Source organism: Mesoplodon densirostris, chromosome 3 (genome assembly GCF_025265405.1).
Source record: "Mesoplodon densirostris isolate mMesDen1 chromosome 3, mMesDen1 primary haplotype, whole genome shotgun sequence".
Classification (NCBI taxonomy): Eukaryota; Metazoa; Chordata; class Mammalia; order Artiodactyla; family Ziphiidae; genus Mesoplodon; species Mesoplodon densirostris.
Window position 1 is genome coordinate 92,149,243 of NC_082663.1, and position 17,690 is coordinate 92,166,932.

The window sequence follows — 17,690 nt, forward strand, 5'->3', positions numbered from 1 at the left end:
TTGGTAACGCTGAGTAGTGTGGATAGACGGATGGTAGAAAATTGAGACCTCATTGCATAGAAGTGAGGGAATTAAAGGGGGATAGTAAATAGTTGATGGAGGAAGAATTTGGATGGGATCAGATTCAGAGAAAAGGGGCTGGCTGGCCTTCTAGGGGAGAGAGTTCTTTTCACATGTGAGGAAAGCAAAGATTGATGAAAGTATTTGGAAAGGTGCATTGGGGAATATTATTTCTGAGAACTTACATATTCTCTGCATGAGAAGACAAGGATGGGTCAAAAGGTTTGGGAGCAGCAACATAAATTTGAATCAGCTCTGTAGGGAATCAAAACAGGAACACCCTTCCCTGCTTCCATTTTTCTACCATACGTTATTGTTATCTTAAAGAATGATATTGTAAATTCACATAATATAGGTCACAAACTTGTGGCCCACATGTCAAATTTAACCCAAAAGTATGTGATTTTTTTTTAAATCGATTGCCAACATTTTGAAATTTAGCAACTTTTATTTTTAAAATGATTGAGGGCATCTTCTTAAAAGACTAGATGATCCTACAGCACTGGACACACTGCATAGTGGAATGGTGGGAAGTTTCTTTAGATGGCGTAGGTATTCTATAGCCCTCTCACTAATTTATGTGAACTTTTTTACCTGGAAGCCATTTGAATTTGACATCCTGATAAAGTATCTGTCTCTTGAGTATCTGACTTGGCATAGATTGACTATGAAATGTAAATCCAAAGTGGGGGCCTTACCTCTTTTATTAGTATAATAGTTATTATAGGAGTATCAGTTGATGTTCATTCCATTTTCAAGAAATAGTTCTTATTTGTGACTCATTAATAATTTGCAATTCATTTTCATCTAACTGTCCAATGAAAATCAATACTCTGAGAATCATTAAGTATGTGTACGATCACAAGATAATAGTCAATTAGTTCTAGCCACGTTCTTGAAAACATTTATCTAGTAAAATACTTCACTCAAATGTGACTAAGTGCTAACTGTTAATTTGGGACTAAGATATGACTATTAAAGAATCTGAACCAGGGTAAACTCCTTTCTAAGAAATGGCTTACAGTTAATTAAGGATTTTTTTCCTAGCCTGTAGCTATCTTGGTCTCTTTCATGCAATGGATTTCTGGCATATGGACCTCAGTTTTGTGGGCTCATTTTCTTTTCTAATGAAATTACTTCAGTCCTAGGAGGAAGCTCATAGAGTTTGGTTTGCTTGCGTAGTTTCTCTTCTCTTCATAATTTCTTGGAAGCAATTTTTTCCCTCTAACTCTTTATCTTTCCGTTCTTCCACCTCATATATTGCGTCTTCCTTTTGTTGCATCTTTAGCTCTTCCTGCCAGTGTTACAGAGAGAAAGTGTCATTTATATATGATTTTTCATGAAAAAAATATATGAGTTTAGCTTCTCAAAATGCAGATTCTTATATCCAATTATTCTCTTAGTTTTTCTCACAGATATTCTTCATGAATTTATACTCTACCATACTGGAAAAATATAAAAGCCATCTGTTAGAAAGTGTATAACACCCACAAAAAACAGAATTCTCTCTTAGCATTTTTAATAGTAATAAACCTGGGGCCTCCCTGGTGGCGCAAGTGGTTGAGAGTCCGCCTGCCGATGCAGGGGATACGGGTTCGTGCCCCGGTCTGGGAGGATCCCATATGCCGCGGAGCGGCTGGGCCCGTGAGCCATGGCCGCTGAGCCTGCGCGTCCGGAGCCTGCGCGTCCGGAGCCTGTGCTCCGCAACGGGGGAGGCCACAACAGTGAGAGGCCCGCATACCGCAAAAAAAAAAAAAAAAAAAAAAAAAAAATAGTAATAAACCAACAATCCAAAAAAAGAGGTAATACGGTTTACATTTATATACAACAAAGGAATTTCCTTTCATCATTAATATTGGTATTTACATGATAGCATGGAATCCTAAAATGAAAAATCAAGCCAAAGCAAAATAAAAACCAAATTAAAGTGAAAGGCATAGTGATATTATTTATTACTTGTGAGATTGAAAATGAAATTAATGGGCAAAGACTGATTTTGCAATAGACCAGTAAAAATACTTCTAAGGAATTCTTCTCAATTGACCACGTTATTTCATGACAATAATACCATTCTCTGGAGGCAGGAGTACTAGGAATAAGTAGTTGGAAGTAATGATGTTAAATCAACCAAATAATCATTTTTTTCCCCTTCTAATATCTTTAATGAGGGATGTGGCAAAAAGAGGTGGTAATCACCTCATCAGGCCAGGTACAAAGTTCAGGGCAGAATGACCCCTAGCATGAAATGTTAAAAATTCCTAAAGACACAGCCTATATTGATCATTTTGTCACCCTCAGCCCATGCACACTCACAAACGACAAGACTATGCTTAACAGCCTATCAATTAATTTAAAATTACTGTATACCAGTGCTGGGAATTATGACTGTGATTTTTCATCTGGGATATACAGATATTCATAAGCAAAACCAAACCTCAGAATCCACAACTCATCACTCAGCTTTCCAAAGGCAATAAATATTTTTTAAATGTCAACACACTCAGATTAAATATTAAACAAAAAATCATATCTACTTTTAAAATTTCCAGTTAAACTTTAAAGACATAATAGGAAAGTTTCCTGCACTTATCTTGAGACTGTTTCTACACACAGTTATTACTCATATAAGTGTCATTTCTCAGAAGCCATTTTTACATGAAATATCCAGAAAATTGAGGCAAAACATCCAGAACATTCCAGCATAGGCTAAAATTTAGGCCTTGGTTTAGTCTAAAATTCTATGATACCCATCTGTGACATACAATTTTTTCTCATATTATAAACTACGTAATATCAATTGTTTGAAAAAACCACCAATTTTATAACATAAAAGTAATAGTTGGTAATAATGATAGTACCTATAAACAAAGACATCTAAAAATTTACCCTTTATGAGAGATCTCAGTGTACTTTACGACTTTGATCTTTACCTTGTGAAAAATCAACAGAGGATTAATTCTTAAGAACTCTCAGTAAAATAGAATTCTTTGGTTTCCTGAACAGCATGTATAAAAGCAGTAATGGGGTACCATATTGCAAACCACAAGGAGGCAGCTCTTCCTCTTTTAGTTCCTTGTTAGAATTTGGCTTGGCTGGAATGCACCATAACAGTATAATCCTTCTTTTTGTTAGCCCAAGAAAAATGTAAACTTCTTTTTCCCATTTTTTTCCCTGTTGACTATGACAAATTCAATTTGGATAAATCATTGTCTTTACTTTTATTTCCCATTATTATCATCAATTGTGGCAACTAGGAGGATGCAGATATGCTTGAAGTTGATGGGAAATAGAAGCACCATACTGCTTTATTCAGCCCATTCACTTAGGATTCATTCATCACGCTATAGAGTACCAGCAGTGTAAAAGGTACAGTACCTTAATGTCTGCTGAACAATTAGGTATCTGCCCTATTCCTTGCATATCAGGGACACTTGATAAAATTCAACAGGTACAGTTAAAACTGTAGCTGTGTGTTTTTGTTTCTTGTCAGTTCTACAGATTCCACCTTCCCTCCCCCATTTAGGTTAGTAATTATAAGCCAAGAAATTGAGCAACTATGAAAAATTGACAAGTAGATTTGAAGTCCAGGGATCTGGTTTTATATATAGACTCAGTCATTTACTAACTTTAAAACCTGGGACAATTAACTGAATTGTAAAGCTACATTCTTCTTACTGGTAAATGTTTTACAGAGTTGTTGTAAGGATTAAATTAACTAATGTAAGAGCATTTTGTAAAGTGTGAGATATAACTACAAAGCACTATAGTTATAGCTATGTCAAAGGAAATAGTATATAGATGAATACTTTTTATTTTTATTTTTATTTATTTATTTATTTATTTATTTATTTTCTTTTTGCAGTATGTGGGCCCCTCACTGTCGTGGCCTCTCCCGTTGCGGAGCACAGGCTCCGGACGCGCAGGTCCAGCGGCCATGGCTCACGGGCCCAGCCGCTCCGCGGCATATGGGATCCTCCCAGACCGGGGCACGAACCCGTATCCCCTGCATCGGCAGGCAGACTCTTAACCACTGCGCCACCAGGTAGGCCCTATTTTTATTTTTAATGTTTTTTTACTTTTTATTTTTGGTGGTACGCGGGCCTCTCACTGCTGTGGCCTCTCCCGCCGTGGAGCACAGGCTCCGGATGCGCAGGCCCAGCGGCCATGGCTCACGGGCCCAGCCGCTCCGTGGCATGTGGGATCCTCCCGGACTGGGGCACGAACCCGTGTCTCCTGCATCGGCAGGCGGACTCTCAACCACTGCGCCACCAGGGAAGCCCAGATGAATACTTTTTAAAATGTGATATCCAGAGAAATTTTCATAAACCTTCCCAAATCAATACTACTAAACTGCTAAGTATTTGATTAGGCTAGCCACAGATCAAACAATTTGGATCCTATCCATTCTCAAACATATTTGCAGAAAGGATTCCTTAACCTGTCTGTATAAAGATTGATGGCAGTGATTGCTTAGATACTGCTTATACCCTTGGAAGGAGGAAAAGACGATGTTTTTTAGGAGGCATTTCCTAGCCTTTTCTCTGTCACTCAAAACACTGTCCTCTGTCTCTTTAGGCCAATGTGTTTAATCACAAAATGATCAAGGTCTTTTGAAACTTTCAAGGGTAAAGAATGATAAGGCAAAGATTTTTGTTCTGTTATTAAAACTACACTATGTATGTGTGTGTATATATACATTGGCAACCTGTTATCTTTTGTAATATATTCCAGATAAGTTAGTTGAAGTGAATGGTAAAATTATAGTTGTTGCAATTTATGAACCATTAGGAAATTTTTATAATGCCCTGTACATATGATATACTGGTTTAGCATAAATGTTATTAGTGAATAAAATAACAATACTATAGTTCTCATTTTGTGATTCCAGGCTATCTTTCAGTTTCCAAACCCCAATACTTGTGGCCACTGCTAGGGTGGCTAAAATATTGACTATGTGATAAATAACTATTTAATGGGATCAATAAATGAAATAATCACTTATTCTTTCTCAAAATATCACTAATTAAAAGGAATGTAAACCATGGGAATATAAATACAATCTGAGGAATAATACTGAACTGGTGATAAAAATAATTTAAACACATTCTATATGCTATTGAATCTATATTGTATTCAAAGAAAGAACAAAAATAAGTACTCTCTCTCCTATTCCAACTCTACTCCTAAAAAGAAGTAGTCATAAAATGATTTGGCAAGAAATCTTTGATTAAATATAGCTCAATGGGGCTTCCCTGGTGGTGCAGTGGTTGAGAGTCCGCCTGCCAATGCAGGGGACACGGGTTCGTGCCCCGGTCCAGGAGGATCCCACATGCTGCAGAGCGGCTGGGCCCATTAGCCATGGCCGCTGAGCCTGTGCATCCGGAGCCTGTGCTCCGCAATGGGAGAGGCCACAACAGTGAGAGGCCCACGTACCGCCAAAAAAAAAAAAAGCTCAGTGGATTAAAATATGTTAAGTAAATGGCCTTGTATTGTCACTGCTTATTTAACTGATACCAAGAACAGAATGATTAAAGTCTTTCTAATATTTCAGGGGTAAAGAATGGTCACTGAAAATTGAGTCAAAAGATTTTTATTCTGTTGTTAAAACTACACTACAGAAGAAATCAGTGTTCAGTATTCAGTATCAGATTCCTGTCACAAAAAAATCAGAACTAATTCAGGAAACAGGATAAGGCTAGTATTTTGTAAATGATAGAAAGCCAAATTTTCTGTAACCCAATGAAGGCCCTGAGGTATATAGATAGTACAGTGAGATATAATTCAGTTTAGCAAATCTCAGTCATGGTTCTACTTTTGAGTTCCATGTATTAATGTTTCCATCTCAGAACTACAATTTCTGACTCAAAATGCCTTTAAAGAACAAAGGTTTTGCTGCTAGTTTAAGAAAGTCAATCTCACGTGATGGTCAGTGATTCTTGCCAACTCTTTGTCTGCCTTGGTAAAAAAATCTGGATATGGAAACAAGGGGATTTCTGGCATAGAAGAATGTTCTCTTCAAAATAGCACAAGAACAAATCCAATATTAGGTATAGTCTTCCTCCCCGGAATATGTAGATTTACAAATCCTCATTATTAAGAATTTTTTTTTTTTTTTGCGGTATGCGGGCCTCCCACCGTTGTGGCCTTTCCCGTTGCGGAGCACAGGCTCCGGACGCACAGGCCCAGCGGCCATGGCTCACGGGCCCAGCCGCTCCGTGGCACGTGGGATTCTCCCGGACCGGGGCACGAACCTGCATCCCCTGCATCGGCAGGCAGACTCTCAACCACTGCGCCACCAGGGAAGCCCTATTAAGAATTTTGATTCTATATTGTTAACATAGAAAGCCACTCTGTGTAGACTACTACATATTAGGTTTTAGTTTCTGTAAGCCATTTGGGTTCTTAAAACTGACATTTCTGAGGGTAGGGCATGACATATAGAATGAGAACTAGAAAATAATAAAAAGGCAATCTTCTGCTAGGAGATGTAAATACTACAGCTGGTCAGTAGCAAATGCGAGGCTAGAGTATGAAAGGCTTAAGGGAGCCTGAAGTAGACTATGCCCAACAGGGAGATGAAAGTGCCTGTCACTGTACACAGCCCCATGACCCTGGAAGTTCTGGTGGAATTCTAAGCCTAAGAATTTGATGTAAAATATACTAAAAAAGAAAAAAAAATGATGTGACTTCAATACTTCTCTCAAATAAGGGTGGAACTGTGGCAGACAGTTTAGCAACAGCTCAATGGAAGTGTTGGCAGTACAAAGCTGGGTCCTAAACTAGTGGAAATTTAGTATTAAACCATCCACATAATAATTACATTATTAAATTTATTATGAAGAAATTGTGAGCTCACCACCCCTTTCTCCAATGTCCTTCTCCTCCTCCTCTCTCTTGCTGCAGGGCTAGTTAATGCCTACTTTTTCTTCAGCTTCTCAGTTCAAGCCCATTACCATAGCTCTCAATCCGCCATGGGCCTTTCCTTCATCATACTTATTTCAATCATAACTTTACATTTATCTGTGAACCTGTATGAATTTTTTTTTCCTGACTAGAAATATGAGCTATATGATTGTGGAGAGTTTGTTTGCTTATCATTGACTCCACAGTGACCTACACAGTGCCACTAGACACTGAATGAATGTGTGTATGTTTGGTAAATTACTGAATGAATAAATGAAAGTTGTGATGTTTTAATCCCCTTTATATTCCAGGCCATCAATGAGAGTCTACCACACAACACTCTTATGTCAGCAGAGCAGTGTCCAGTAGAGCAAGAAGACGACAGTCTCAAGAGGTAGGTCATTAGAGTGGAGCTAATAGCATGGATCCAAAGGAAAATAACTCAAGTGACAGGTGACCAGGGAAAATATATGGAGCCCTCTCCTAACCCATAAGATTCACAAGTATTGTGGGGCAGAAGGGCAGTGAGCTTCCCACTGCATGGAGAATAGGGCCCCTAGCCATTCTTTGAAATATTAAAATGATTCTAGAATGCTGGGGAGTTAGGGGGCATCTGCGGCTGAGACTTGGGTTAACTATATTCATTCAACAAAATCTGGGCACTTCTGATATTCAAAGAATTGTGCTAAATGCTGTGAAAACAAATGAGACAGAACTTTTAAATTAGTTAAAGGTTAAAGGTGTTGAAGCAAGTTGCCTCAGATTCCTTCTTGAATTATAAAAGTTTAAAGACATGCATAACAATATACATAATGTTAGAAAGCCTTTAAAATGGGAAGATTAGATGGCTATGCTTGTGCACCTGATTTCTAGTTATCTCAGTTGAATAGTTTGTACTGGAAAAGAAAAATGTATAAATAACTATAGTACAACATGAGACATAAGACAGGTAAGTATTCAATGATATAAACAGAAAAATGTAGTAAAATGGTTAAAAAACAGGTTCTGGACTCAGATCTCTAAGCAAATTTTCATCCTGCCACTTAGTATTATTTATCACTCTGTTCCTTGGTGTCTCCAATTTTAATACAAGAAAAATAATAGTACCTTCCTTGTTATGTATTTATAAAAATTAAAAAGGGATAAGACATAAATACCTTTGATGGAGCAAATACTAAACAAGTTTCAGCTAATGGAAGACAAAACAATTAAGATGAGGCTTAAATGAGATGTACAATTTTTATGTTTGGAATTAAATGGGAAGTAGAGAAAAATCTTCCCAGAAACATGGTATATTACAATCCTCGGTGTGCCATAACAAATTACCACAAACTGGTAGTCTTAAAACCCAGAAATCCATTTTCTTACAGTTCTAGAGGCCAGAAGTCCTAAATCAAGGTGTTGGCAGGGTTGGTTCCTCTGAAGGCTCTGGAGAATGCATTCCAGGCTTCTCTTAGCTTCTAGTAGCTGTTGGAAATCCTTAGCATTCTTTGGCTTGTAGATACATCACTCCCATCTTTGTCTCTGTCTCCAAATGGCCTTCTCCTTCCATGTCTCTATGTCTGATGCTTTTCTGTCTCTTACAAGGACACAAGGACACTGTGGATTTAGGGCCCATGTGACCAAGACAGCCTTAAGCTTGACTAAGCTTAGACAGGCTTCTTCCTGACTCTAGGCACCTGATCTCCCTTGTCTTAGAGCTTTTACTGTAGAAAACTTGCAATTGTAAATTATTTCTCTTCTCCCAGCCTTTCGCCAGTTTTATTATCCAGGAACACTTTTCTCAAGGACCTGGGAGCCATCCCTTTAAAATAAAATCATCAAGAAAGATAGTGCTCCTATCTTCCAGTCTCTGTGGGAGAGTAGGAATCTTACTTAGGTGGCAATTAGCAAACACAATGACCTAATCACATTGACCAACCTCTCCTCTAACATCTTCCAATACATTTCCACTAGGTCACCTCAGCATCAAAAAACCTCCTGTCTTTTGTTTCAGGGGAGTTAAGTTCAATCTCTCTCCCTTATTGTAAGACTTGAGTGAAGTTTTCTTTGCCTGTTTAATTTGTCTGGTGCAATTTCTCTTTGATACACCCTAATTCAAGATGATCTCATCTTGAAATCCTTATCTTAGCTACCCAGATAAGGTCACATTGACAAGTATAGGGGCCTAGCACTTTGACACATCTTTTGGAGGACACAGTTCAACCCACTATAGATGACAAAGCAGGAACAAAAACTCAGACAAAGGAAACAAAGCATTATTTGGGGAGAAACACACAGACTGAAAAGGATGGAACCTAGAATACATTTAAGGGAAGAGTAGGTGACTCATTTATTCACTCATTCATTCATTTGCTCAAACATTTATTGCAGGAGGAATGTTATAAGGACTGAGAAGAGAAAAAAATTTAACTTAGATACTGCAGTCCAGAAATTCAAAGTTCACATGGGAGGGAGACATGTAAAGAGACATTTATAGTACACTGGAAAATTTGCTGTAAAACAGGGTTCTCTGGTGGACAAACATGGGAGATGACATAATTTAACTTAGCCCGAGAATAAGAGAAAATTTACTGAATGAGTTATGCATAGTTTTGTCCCAATAAAATGATTACGGACTGAAGAAAAGACATTTAGGACATGTTCATTTTTTTTTAATATACCAAGGATAAGAAATATACAGAGATACTTACAAAAAGAGAAAAAAGCTCACACAAAAAAACCAAAACAAGGGATAATACTGTTCTTTATAGAGTTATGGTTTTTCAAGTCCCCAAGCTCTTCTGAGGATGTAAAATATGGAGTGAACATCCCTTTAGAAGGTATTCCCCAGGAACATGTGAATAACCATGTCTCATGCCTCTTTAATCCTGCATCTCCCCCTCTGACCTAATCAATTCAGCAGGTTCTGGACTCAGATCTCTAAGCAAATCTTCATCCTGCCACTTAGTATTAGTTATCACTCTGTTCCTCTGTTTGCTTTTATCTCAGGCAGACTATAATAATCTTTGGAATTACCCAATGAGGGGAAGATACTGTATTATTTAAACAAACCACAGAATTATATCCTTGTTTAGCAATTGAATGACTTTGATCCCTTATCCCACTTTTCTTTGAGAGAAACTGAACATGCACAGACTCATTGGTTGGCATTTTCTCTAGTATACTTCATTTTCATTTTTGAGGTCCAGCATGGATGTATGATTCTCAAAAATGTCATGGATATAGGACCTTTCACTGATTCTAAACTTAACTTATTCCAAATAATTGTAATTGAGTATGATGTTAGCTGTGGGCTTATCATTTATATTCTTTGTTATCTTGAAGTATACACCTTCTATACCCAATTTGTTGAGAGTTTTTATCATGAAAATGTGAAAATTTGAATTTTGTCAAATGCTTTTTCTGCATCTAGTGAGATAATCATATGGTTTCTGTCTTTCATTCTATCAATGTGGTATATATCACATTTATTGATTTACATATGTTGAATCATCCTTGCATTCAAGAGGTAAATCCCACATGATCATGGTGTATGATCCTTCTAATGTGTCCATTTTTTAAATTTTTTATTTATTTTTAAATAAAAAAATTATTGCAGTGTATTTCATGTACATTATATAAGTAACAGGTGTACAATACAGTGATTTACAACTTTAAAGGTTATACTGCATTTATAGTTATTGTCAATATTGGCTCTATTTCCTCTTTTGGAATCCTTGTAACTTACTTTATACATAATAGTTTATACCTCTTTGTTCACTACCCCTATCTTGCCCCTTCCTCTTCTCTCTCCCTACTGGTAACCACTAGTTCATTATATCTGTGAGTCTCTTTCTGCTTTGTTATATTCACTAGTTTGTTGTATTTTTTAGATTTCACATATAAGTGATATCATAAAGTTTTTTCTGTATGACTAATTTCACTTAGCATAAGATCCTTCAAGTCAATCCATGTAGCAAATGGCAAATTTTCATTCTTTTTCATGACTGAGTAGTAGTCCATTGTACATATATACCACATCTTTATCTATTAATCTGCTGATGAACACTTAAGTTGCTTCCATATCTTGGCAATTGTAAATAATGCTGCAGTGAACACTGGGATGTATGTTTGTTTGTTTTTTAATTAGTGCTTCGAGTTTTTGTTTGTTGTTTTCTGTTTTCTTGGATATACACACAGGAGTGGAATTGCTACGTCATATGGTAGTTCTGTTTTTAGTTTTTTGAGAAACCTCCATACTGTTTTCCACAGTGGCTGCACCAGTTTACATTCCAAATAACAGTGTAAAACAGGTCCCTTTTCTCTACATCCTTGCCAATGTTTGTTATATGTGTTCTTTTTGAAGAAAGCCATTCTGACAAGTGTGAGGTGATAGCTCATTGTGATCTTGACTTGCATTTTCCATATGATTAATGATGTAGAGTAGCTTTTCATGTGCCTGTTGGCCATCTGCATGTCCTTTTTGGAAAAATGTCTATTCAGATCTCCTTTCCATTTTAAAAATCAAGTTGTTTGTTTTTTTGATGTTGAGTTGTATGAGGTGTTTATATATTTTGGAGGTTAACCCCTTATTGGTCATACCATTTACAGATATTTTCTCCCATTCAGTAGGATGCCTTTCTGTTTTGTTGGCGGTTGCCTTTTTTTGTGCAAAAGCTCAAGTTTAAATAGGTCACATTTGTTTATTTCCTGTGCTTTAAGAGAAGGATCCCCCCCAAAATGTCAAAAACAGTTCAGCCTATGTATTGCTCTAGGAGTTTTATGGGTTTTGGTCTTACATGTAGGTCTTTACTTTTATTTACATTTAGGTCTTTAATCCATTTTGAGTTTATTTTTGTGTATGGTGTTAGAGAATGTTCTAATTTCATTCTTTTACATGTAGCTGTCCATTTGTCCCAGCACCACTTTTTAAAGAGACTGTTTTATCTCCATTGTATATCCATGTCTCTTTGTCATAGATTAATTTACCATAAGTGTGTGAGCATTTCTGGGCTTTCTATTCTGTTCCATTAATGTATGTGTCTGCTTTTGTGCCAGTACCATACTGATTTGCTTTCTGAAGCTTTGGAGTATAGACTGAAGTCAGAGAGCATGATTCTTCCAGCTCTGTTCTTCTTTTCTCAAGATTGTTTCACCTATTCAGGGTCTTTTAAAATCATTTGTTTTAGTTCTGTGAAAAATGCCCTTGGTATTTTGGTAGGGATTGAACTGAATCTGTACACTGCCTTGGGTAGTTTGGCCCTTGTAACAATATTAATTCTTATAATCAAAGAATGCAGTTTATCTTTCCATCTCTTTTGTGTTGTCTTCAATTTCTTTCAGCAGTGTCTTACAGTTTTCTGAGTACAGGTCTTTTACCTCCTTAGGTAGATTTATGTCTAGGTATTTTATTATTTTTGATGTGATGGTAAATGGGTTGGTTTCATTAATTTCTCTTTCTGATAGTCTGTTAGTGTATATTAATACAAGAGATTTATGTGCATTAATTTTGTATCCTGCAAACTTTACCAAATTCATTGATGAGCTCTAGTAGTTTTCTGGTGGCAACTTTAGGATTTTTTATGTGTAGTATCATGTCACCTGCAAACAGTGACAGTTTTACTTTTGCTTTCCAATGTGGATTCCTTTTATTTCTTTTTTGTTCTCTAATTACTGTGGCTAGGACTTCCAATACTGTGTTGAATACAAGTGACAAGAGTGGGCAACCTTGTCTTGTTCTTGATCTTAGAGGAAATGCTTTCAGCTTTTCACCATTGAGTATGATGTTACCTATGGGTTTGTCATATATAGCCTTTATTATGTTGAGGTATGCTTCATCTATGCACACTATCTGTAGAATTTTTTAAATAAATGGATTTTGAAATTTGGCAGAAGTTTTTCCTGCATCTATTGAGATGATCATACTGTTTCTATTCTTCAGTTTATTAACGTGGTGTGCCACACTGATTGATTTGCAGATATTAAAAAATTCTGGCATCCCTGGGATAAGTCCCTTGTGATCATGGTGTCTGATCCTTTTTCTTTTCTCACACATACACACTGTATTTTATTTTTACAAGAGATAAATAAACTGACACCAAGCATTGTAAATGGATGACCACAATGAAAGCAACAATGATTGCAATTAACAAACACAAAACACACTCATACTATGTCATAATATTGACATTCAGTCCAGTAATCCTCCACTGTAACAGCTCCTTTATTTTGTAGTGAAAATTGATTTGTATATTTTTTGCCTCTGAGTCCTTGTGGGATTTTAAAAATTATTATTCAAACAGAAAGTCACAAAAATTATAATCATCCTCATCAGTTCACTCACTCCCATGTAATTAATTTTTTTTTTTCATCTTGATCTTTTGTTAGCACTTTTATGAATTCATCAGTTTTCCATTAGAGTTCTGAAAATGCTTATTCATTCAGTTCAGCAGTATAGTCAGTTACCAGAAACCTGTACTTGTCAGAGTCTTTTCCATGAATTCCTTGAAGATGAAACCCTTTTATAGGAACAGTTTTGCAAAAGCATCAGAGTACACCCAGAACTGTCTGTAAATGACAAAAGACTTAAAAATGACCATGGTTAAAGATATGATGAAAGTTCATAATAATGCAATTGACAAGGAAATTTAGTTATTTCTGAGATATACATTTTAAAGTAATAACTAGAATTATGACTTATAACATTATACCAGAATATATAAGATTTTTAGAAATTTCATGTAATGTCTGAAACATTTATATTAACATATTTCCATACAAATAACCCAAAGACAGTTTAGTATTAGTTGTTTTTTATGTTTTTTTTTATACTGCAGGTTCTTATTAGTCATCAATTTAATACACATCAGTGTATACACGGCAATTCCAATTGCCCAATTCAACACACCACCATCCCCACCGCACTGCGGTTTTCCCCTCTTGGTGTCCACACATTTGTTCTCTACATCTGTGTCTCAATTTCTGCCCTGCAAACTACTTCATTTGTACCATTTTTCTAGGTTCCACATATATGCACTAATATACGATATTTGTTTTTCTCTTTCTAACTTACTTCACTATGTATGACAGCCTCTAGGTCCATCCACGTCTCAACAAATGACTCAATTTCGTTCCTTTTTATGGCGGAATAATATTCCATTGTATATATGTACCACATCTTCTTTATCCATTCGTCTGTCGATGGGCATTTAGGTTGCTTCTATGACCTGGCTATTGTAAATAGTGCTGCAATGAACATTGGGGTGCATGTGTCTTTTTGAATTATGGTTTTCTCTGGGTATATGCCCAGTAGTGGGATTGCTGGATCATATGGTAATTCTATTTTTAGTTTTTTTAGGAACCTCCATACTGTTCCCCATAGTGGCTGTATCAATTTACATTCCCACCAACAATGCAAGAGGATTCCTTTTTCTCCACATCCTCTCCAGCATTTGTTGTTTGTAGATTTTCTGATGATGCCCATTCTAACTGGTGTGAGGTGATACTCATTGTAGTTTTGATTTGCATTTCTCTAATAATTAGTGATGCTGAGCAGCTTTTCATGTGCTTCTTGGCCATCTGTATGTCTTCTTTGGAGAAATGTCTATTTAGGTCTTCTGCCCATTTTTGGATTGGGTTGTTTGTTTCTTTAATATTGAGCTGCAGGAGCTGTTTATATATTTTGGAGATTAATCCTTTTTCCATTAATTCATTTGCAAATATTTTCTCACATTTTGAGGGTTGTCTTTTATTCTTGATTATGGTTTACTTTGCCGTGCAAAAGCTTTGAAGTCTCATTAGGTCCCATTTGTTTATTTTTGTTTTTATTTCCATTATTCTAGGAGGTGGATCAAAAAAGATCTTGCTGTGATTTATGTCATAGAGTGTTCTTCCTATGTTTTCCTCTAAGAGTTTTATAGTGTCTGGTATTGCATTTCAGTCTCGAAACCATTTTGAGTTTATTTTTGTGTATGATGTTATGGAGTGTTCTAATTTCATTCTTTTACAAGTAGCTGTCCACCCAGCACCACTTACTGAAGAGACTGTCTTTTCTCCATTGTATATCTTTGCCTCCTTTGTCAGATTAGTTGACCATAGGTTCATGGGTTTATCTCTGGGCTTTCTATCTTGTTCCATTGATCATTGTTTCTGTTTTTGTGCCAGTACCATATTGTCTTGATTACTGTAGCTTTGTAGTATAGTCTGAAGTCAGGGAGTCTGATTCCCTCAGCTCCGTTTTTCCCCCTCAAGACTGCTTTGGCTATTTGGGGTCTCTTGTGTCTCCATACAAATTTTAAGATGATTTGTTCTAGTTCCATAAAAAATGCCATTCATAATTTGATAGGGATTGTATTGAATCTGTAGATTGTTTTGGGTAGTATAGTCATTTTCACAATATTGATTCTTCCAATCCAAGAACATGGTATATCTCTCCATCTGTTGGTATCATCTTTAATTTCTTTCATCAGTGTTTTCTGCATACAGGTTTTGGCTCCCTAGGTAGGTTTATTCCTAGGTATTTTATATTTTTTGTTGCAATGGTAAATGGGATTGTTTCCTTAATTTCTCTTTCAGATTTTTCATCATTAATATATAGGAATGCAAAAGATTTCTGTGCATTAATTTTGTATCCTGCAACTTTACCAAATTCATTGATTAGCTCTACTAGTTTTCTGGTGGCATTTTTAGGATTCTCTATGTATAGTATCATGTCATCTGCAAACAGTGACAGTTTTATTTTTGCTTTCCAATTTGTATTCCTTTTATTTCTTTTTCTTCTCCGATTGCTGTGGCTAGGACTTCCAAAACTATGCTGAATAATAGTGGTAACAGTGGACATCCTTGTCTCATTCCTGATCTTAGAGGAAATGCTTTCAGTTTTTCAACATTGAGAATGATGTTTGCTGTAGGTTTGTCATATATGGCCTTTATTATGTTGAGGTAGGTTCCCTCTGTGCCCACTTTCTGGACAGTTTTTATCATAAATGGGTGTTGAATTTTGTCAAAAGCTTTTTCTGCATCTATTGAGATGATCATATGGTTTTACGTCTTTAATTTGTTAATATGGTATATCACACTGATTGATTTGCATGTACTGAAGAATCCTTGCATCCCTGTGATAAATCCCACTTGATCATGGAGTATGATCCTATTAATGTGTTGTTGGATTCTGTTTGCTAGTATTTTGTTGAAGATTTTTGCATCTATATTCATCAGTGATATTGGTCTGTAATTTTCTCTTTTTGTAGTATCGTTGTCTGGTATTGGTATCAGGGTGATGGTGGCCTCATAGAATGAGTTTGGGAGTGTTCCTTCCTCCGCAATTTTTTGGAAGAGTTTGAGAAGCATGGGTGTTAGCTCTTCTCTAAATGTTTGATAGAATTCACCTGTGAAGCCATCTGGTCCTGGACTTTTGTTTGTTGGAAGATTTTTAATCACAGTTTCAATTTCATTACTTGTGATTGGTCTGTTCATATTTTCTGTTTCTTCCTGCTTCAGTCTTCAAAGGTTATACCTTTCTAAGAATTTGTCCATTCATTCCAGGTTGTCCATTTTATTGGCATAGAGTTGCTTGTAGTAGTCTGTTTGGATGCTTTGTATTTCTGTGGTGTCTGTTTTAAGTTCTCCTTTTTCATTTCTAATTTTATTGATTTGAGTCCTCTTCCTCTTTTTCTTGATGAGTCTGGCTAATGGTTTATCAATTTTGTTTATCTTCTCAAAGAACCAGCTTTTAGTTTTATTGATCTTTGCTACTGTTTTCTGTTTCTATTTCATTTATTTCTGCTCTGATCTTTATGATTTCTTTCCTTCTGCTAACTTTGGGTTTTGTTTGTTCTTCTTTCTCTAGTTCCTTTAGGTGTAAGGTTAGATTGTTTACTTGAGATATTTCTTGTGTCTTGAGGTAGGCTTGTATAGCTATAAACTTCCCTCTTAGAAATGCATCTCATAGGTTTTGGATCATGTTTTCATTGTCATTTGTCTCTAGGTATTTTTTGATTTCCTCTTTGATTGCTTCAGTTGTTTAGTAATGTATTGTTTAGCCTCCATGTGTTTGTGTTTTTTATGTTTTTTTCCCTGTAATTCATTTCTAATCTCTTAGCGTTGTGGTCAGAAAAGATACTTGATATGATTTCAATTTTCTTAAATTTTCTGAGGTTTGCTTTGTGCACCAAGATGTGATCTATCCTGGAGAATGTTCTGGGTGCACTTGAGAAGAAAGTGTAATATGCTGGTTTTGGATGAAATGTCCTATAAATATCAGTTAAATCTATCTGGTCTGTTGTGTCATTTAAAGCTTCTGTTTCCTTATTTATTTTCTTTTTGGATGATCTGTCCATTGGTGTAAGTGAGGTGTTAAAGTCTCCCACTATTATGGTGTTACTGTTGATTTCCTCTTTTATAGCTGTTAGCAATTGCCTTATGTATTGAGGTGCTCCTATGTTGAGGGCATATATATTTTAAATTGTTATATCTTCTTTTTGATTGATTCCTTGATCATTATAGTGTCCTTTCTTGTCTCTTGTAACATTCTTTATTTTAAAGTCTATTTTATCTGATTTGACTATAGCTACTCCAGCTTTCTTTTGATTTCCTTTTGCATGGAATATCTTTTTCCATCCCCTCACTTTCAGTCTGTATGTGTCCCTAGGTCAGAAGTGTGTCTCTTGTAGACAGCATATATATGGGTCTTGTTTTTGTATCCATTCAGCAAGTCTGTGTCTTTTGGTTGGAGCATTTAATCCATT

The 17,690-nt window shown here is 36.1% G+C and overlaps 1 protein-coding gene across 1 annotated transcript in view; it reads right to left on the reverse strand.

Moving 5' to 3' along the window:
- Positions 1 to 953: 953 nt before the first annotated feature.
- The window catches only part of TMEM232 (transmembrane protein 232), a 224,044-nt gene continuing 207,307 nt past the window's right edge, over positions 954 to 17,690 (reverse strand). Inside the window, 3 exon segments of the mRNA XM_060094374.1 lie at positions 954 to 1,255; positions 1,257 to 1,363; positions 5,983 to 6,073. Coding sequence (XP_059950357.1) covers positions 1,159 to 1,255; positions 1,257 to 1,363; positions 5,983 to 6,073 — 295 coding nt within the window. The 3' untranslated portion in view covers positions 954 to 1,158.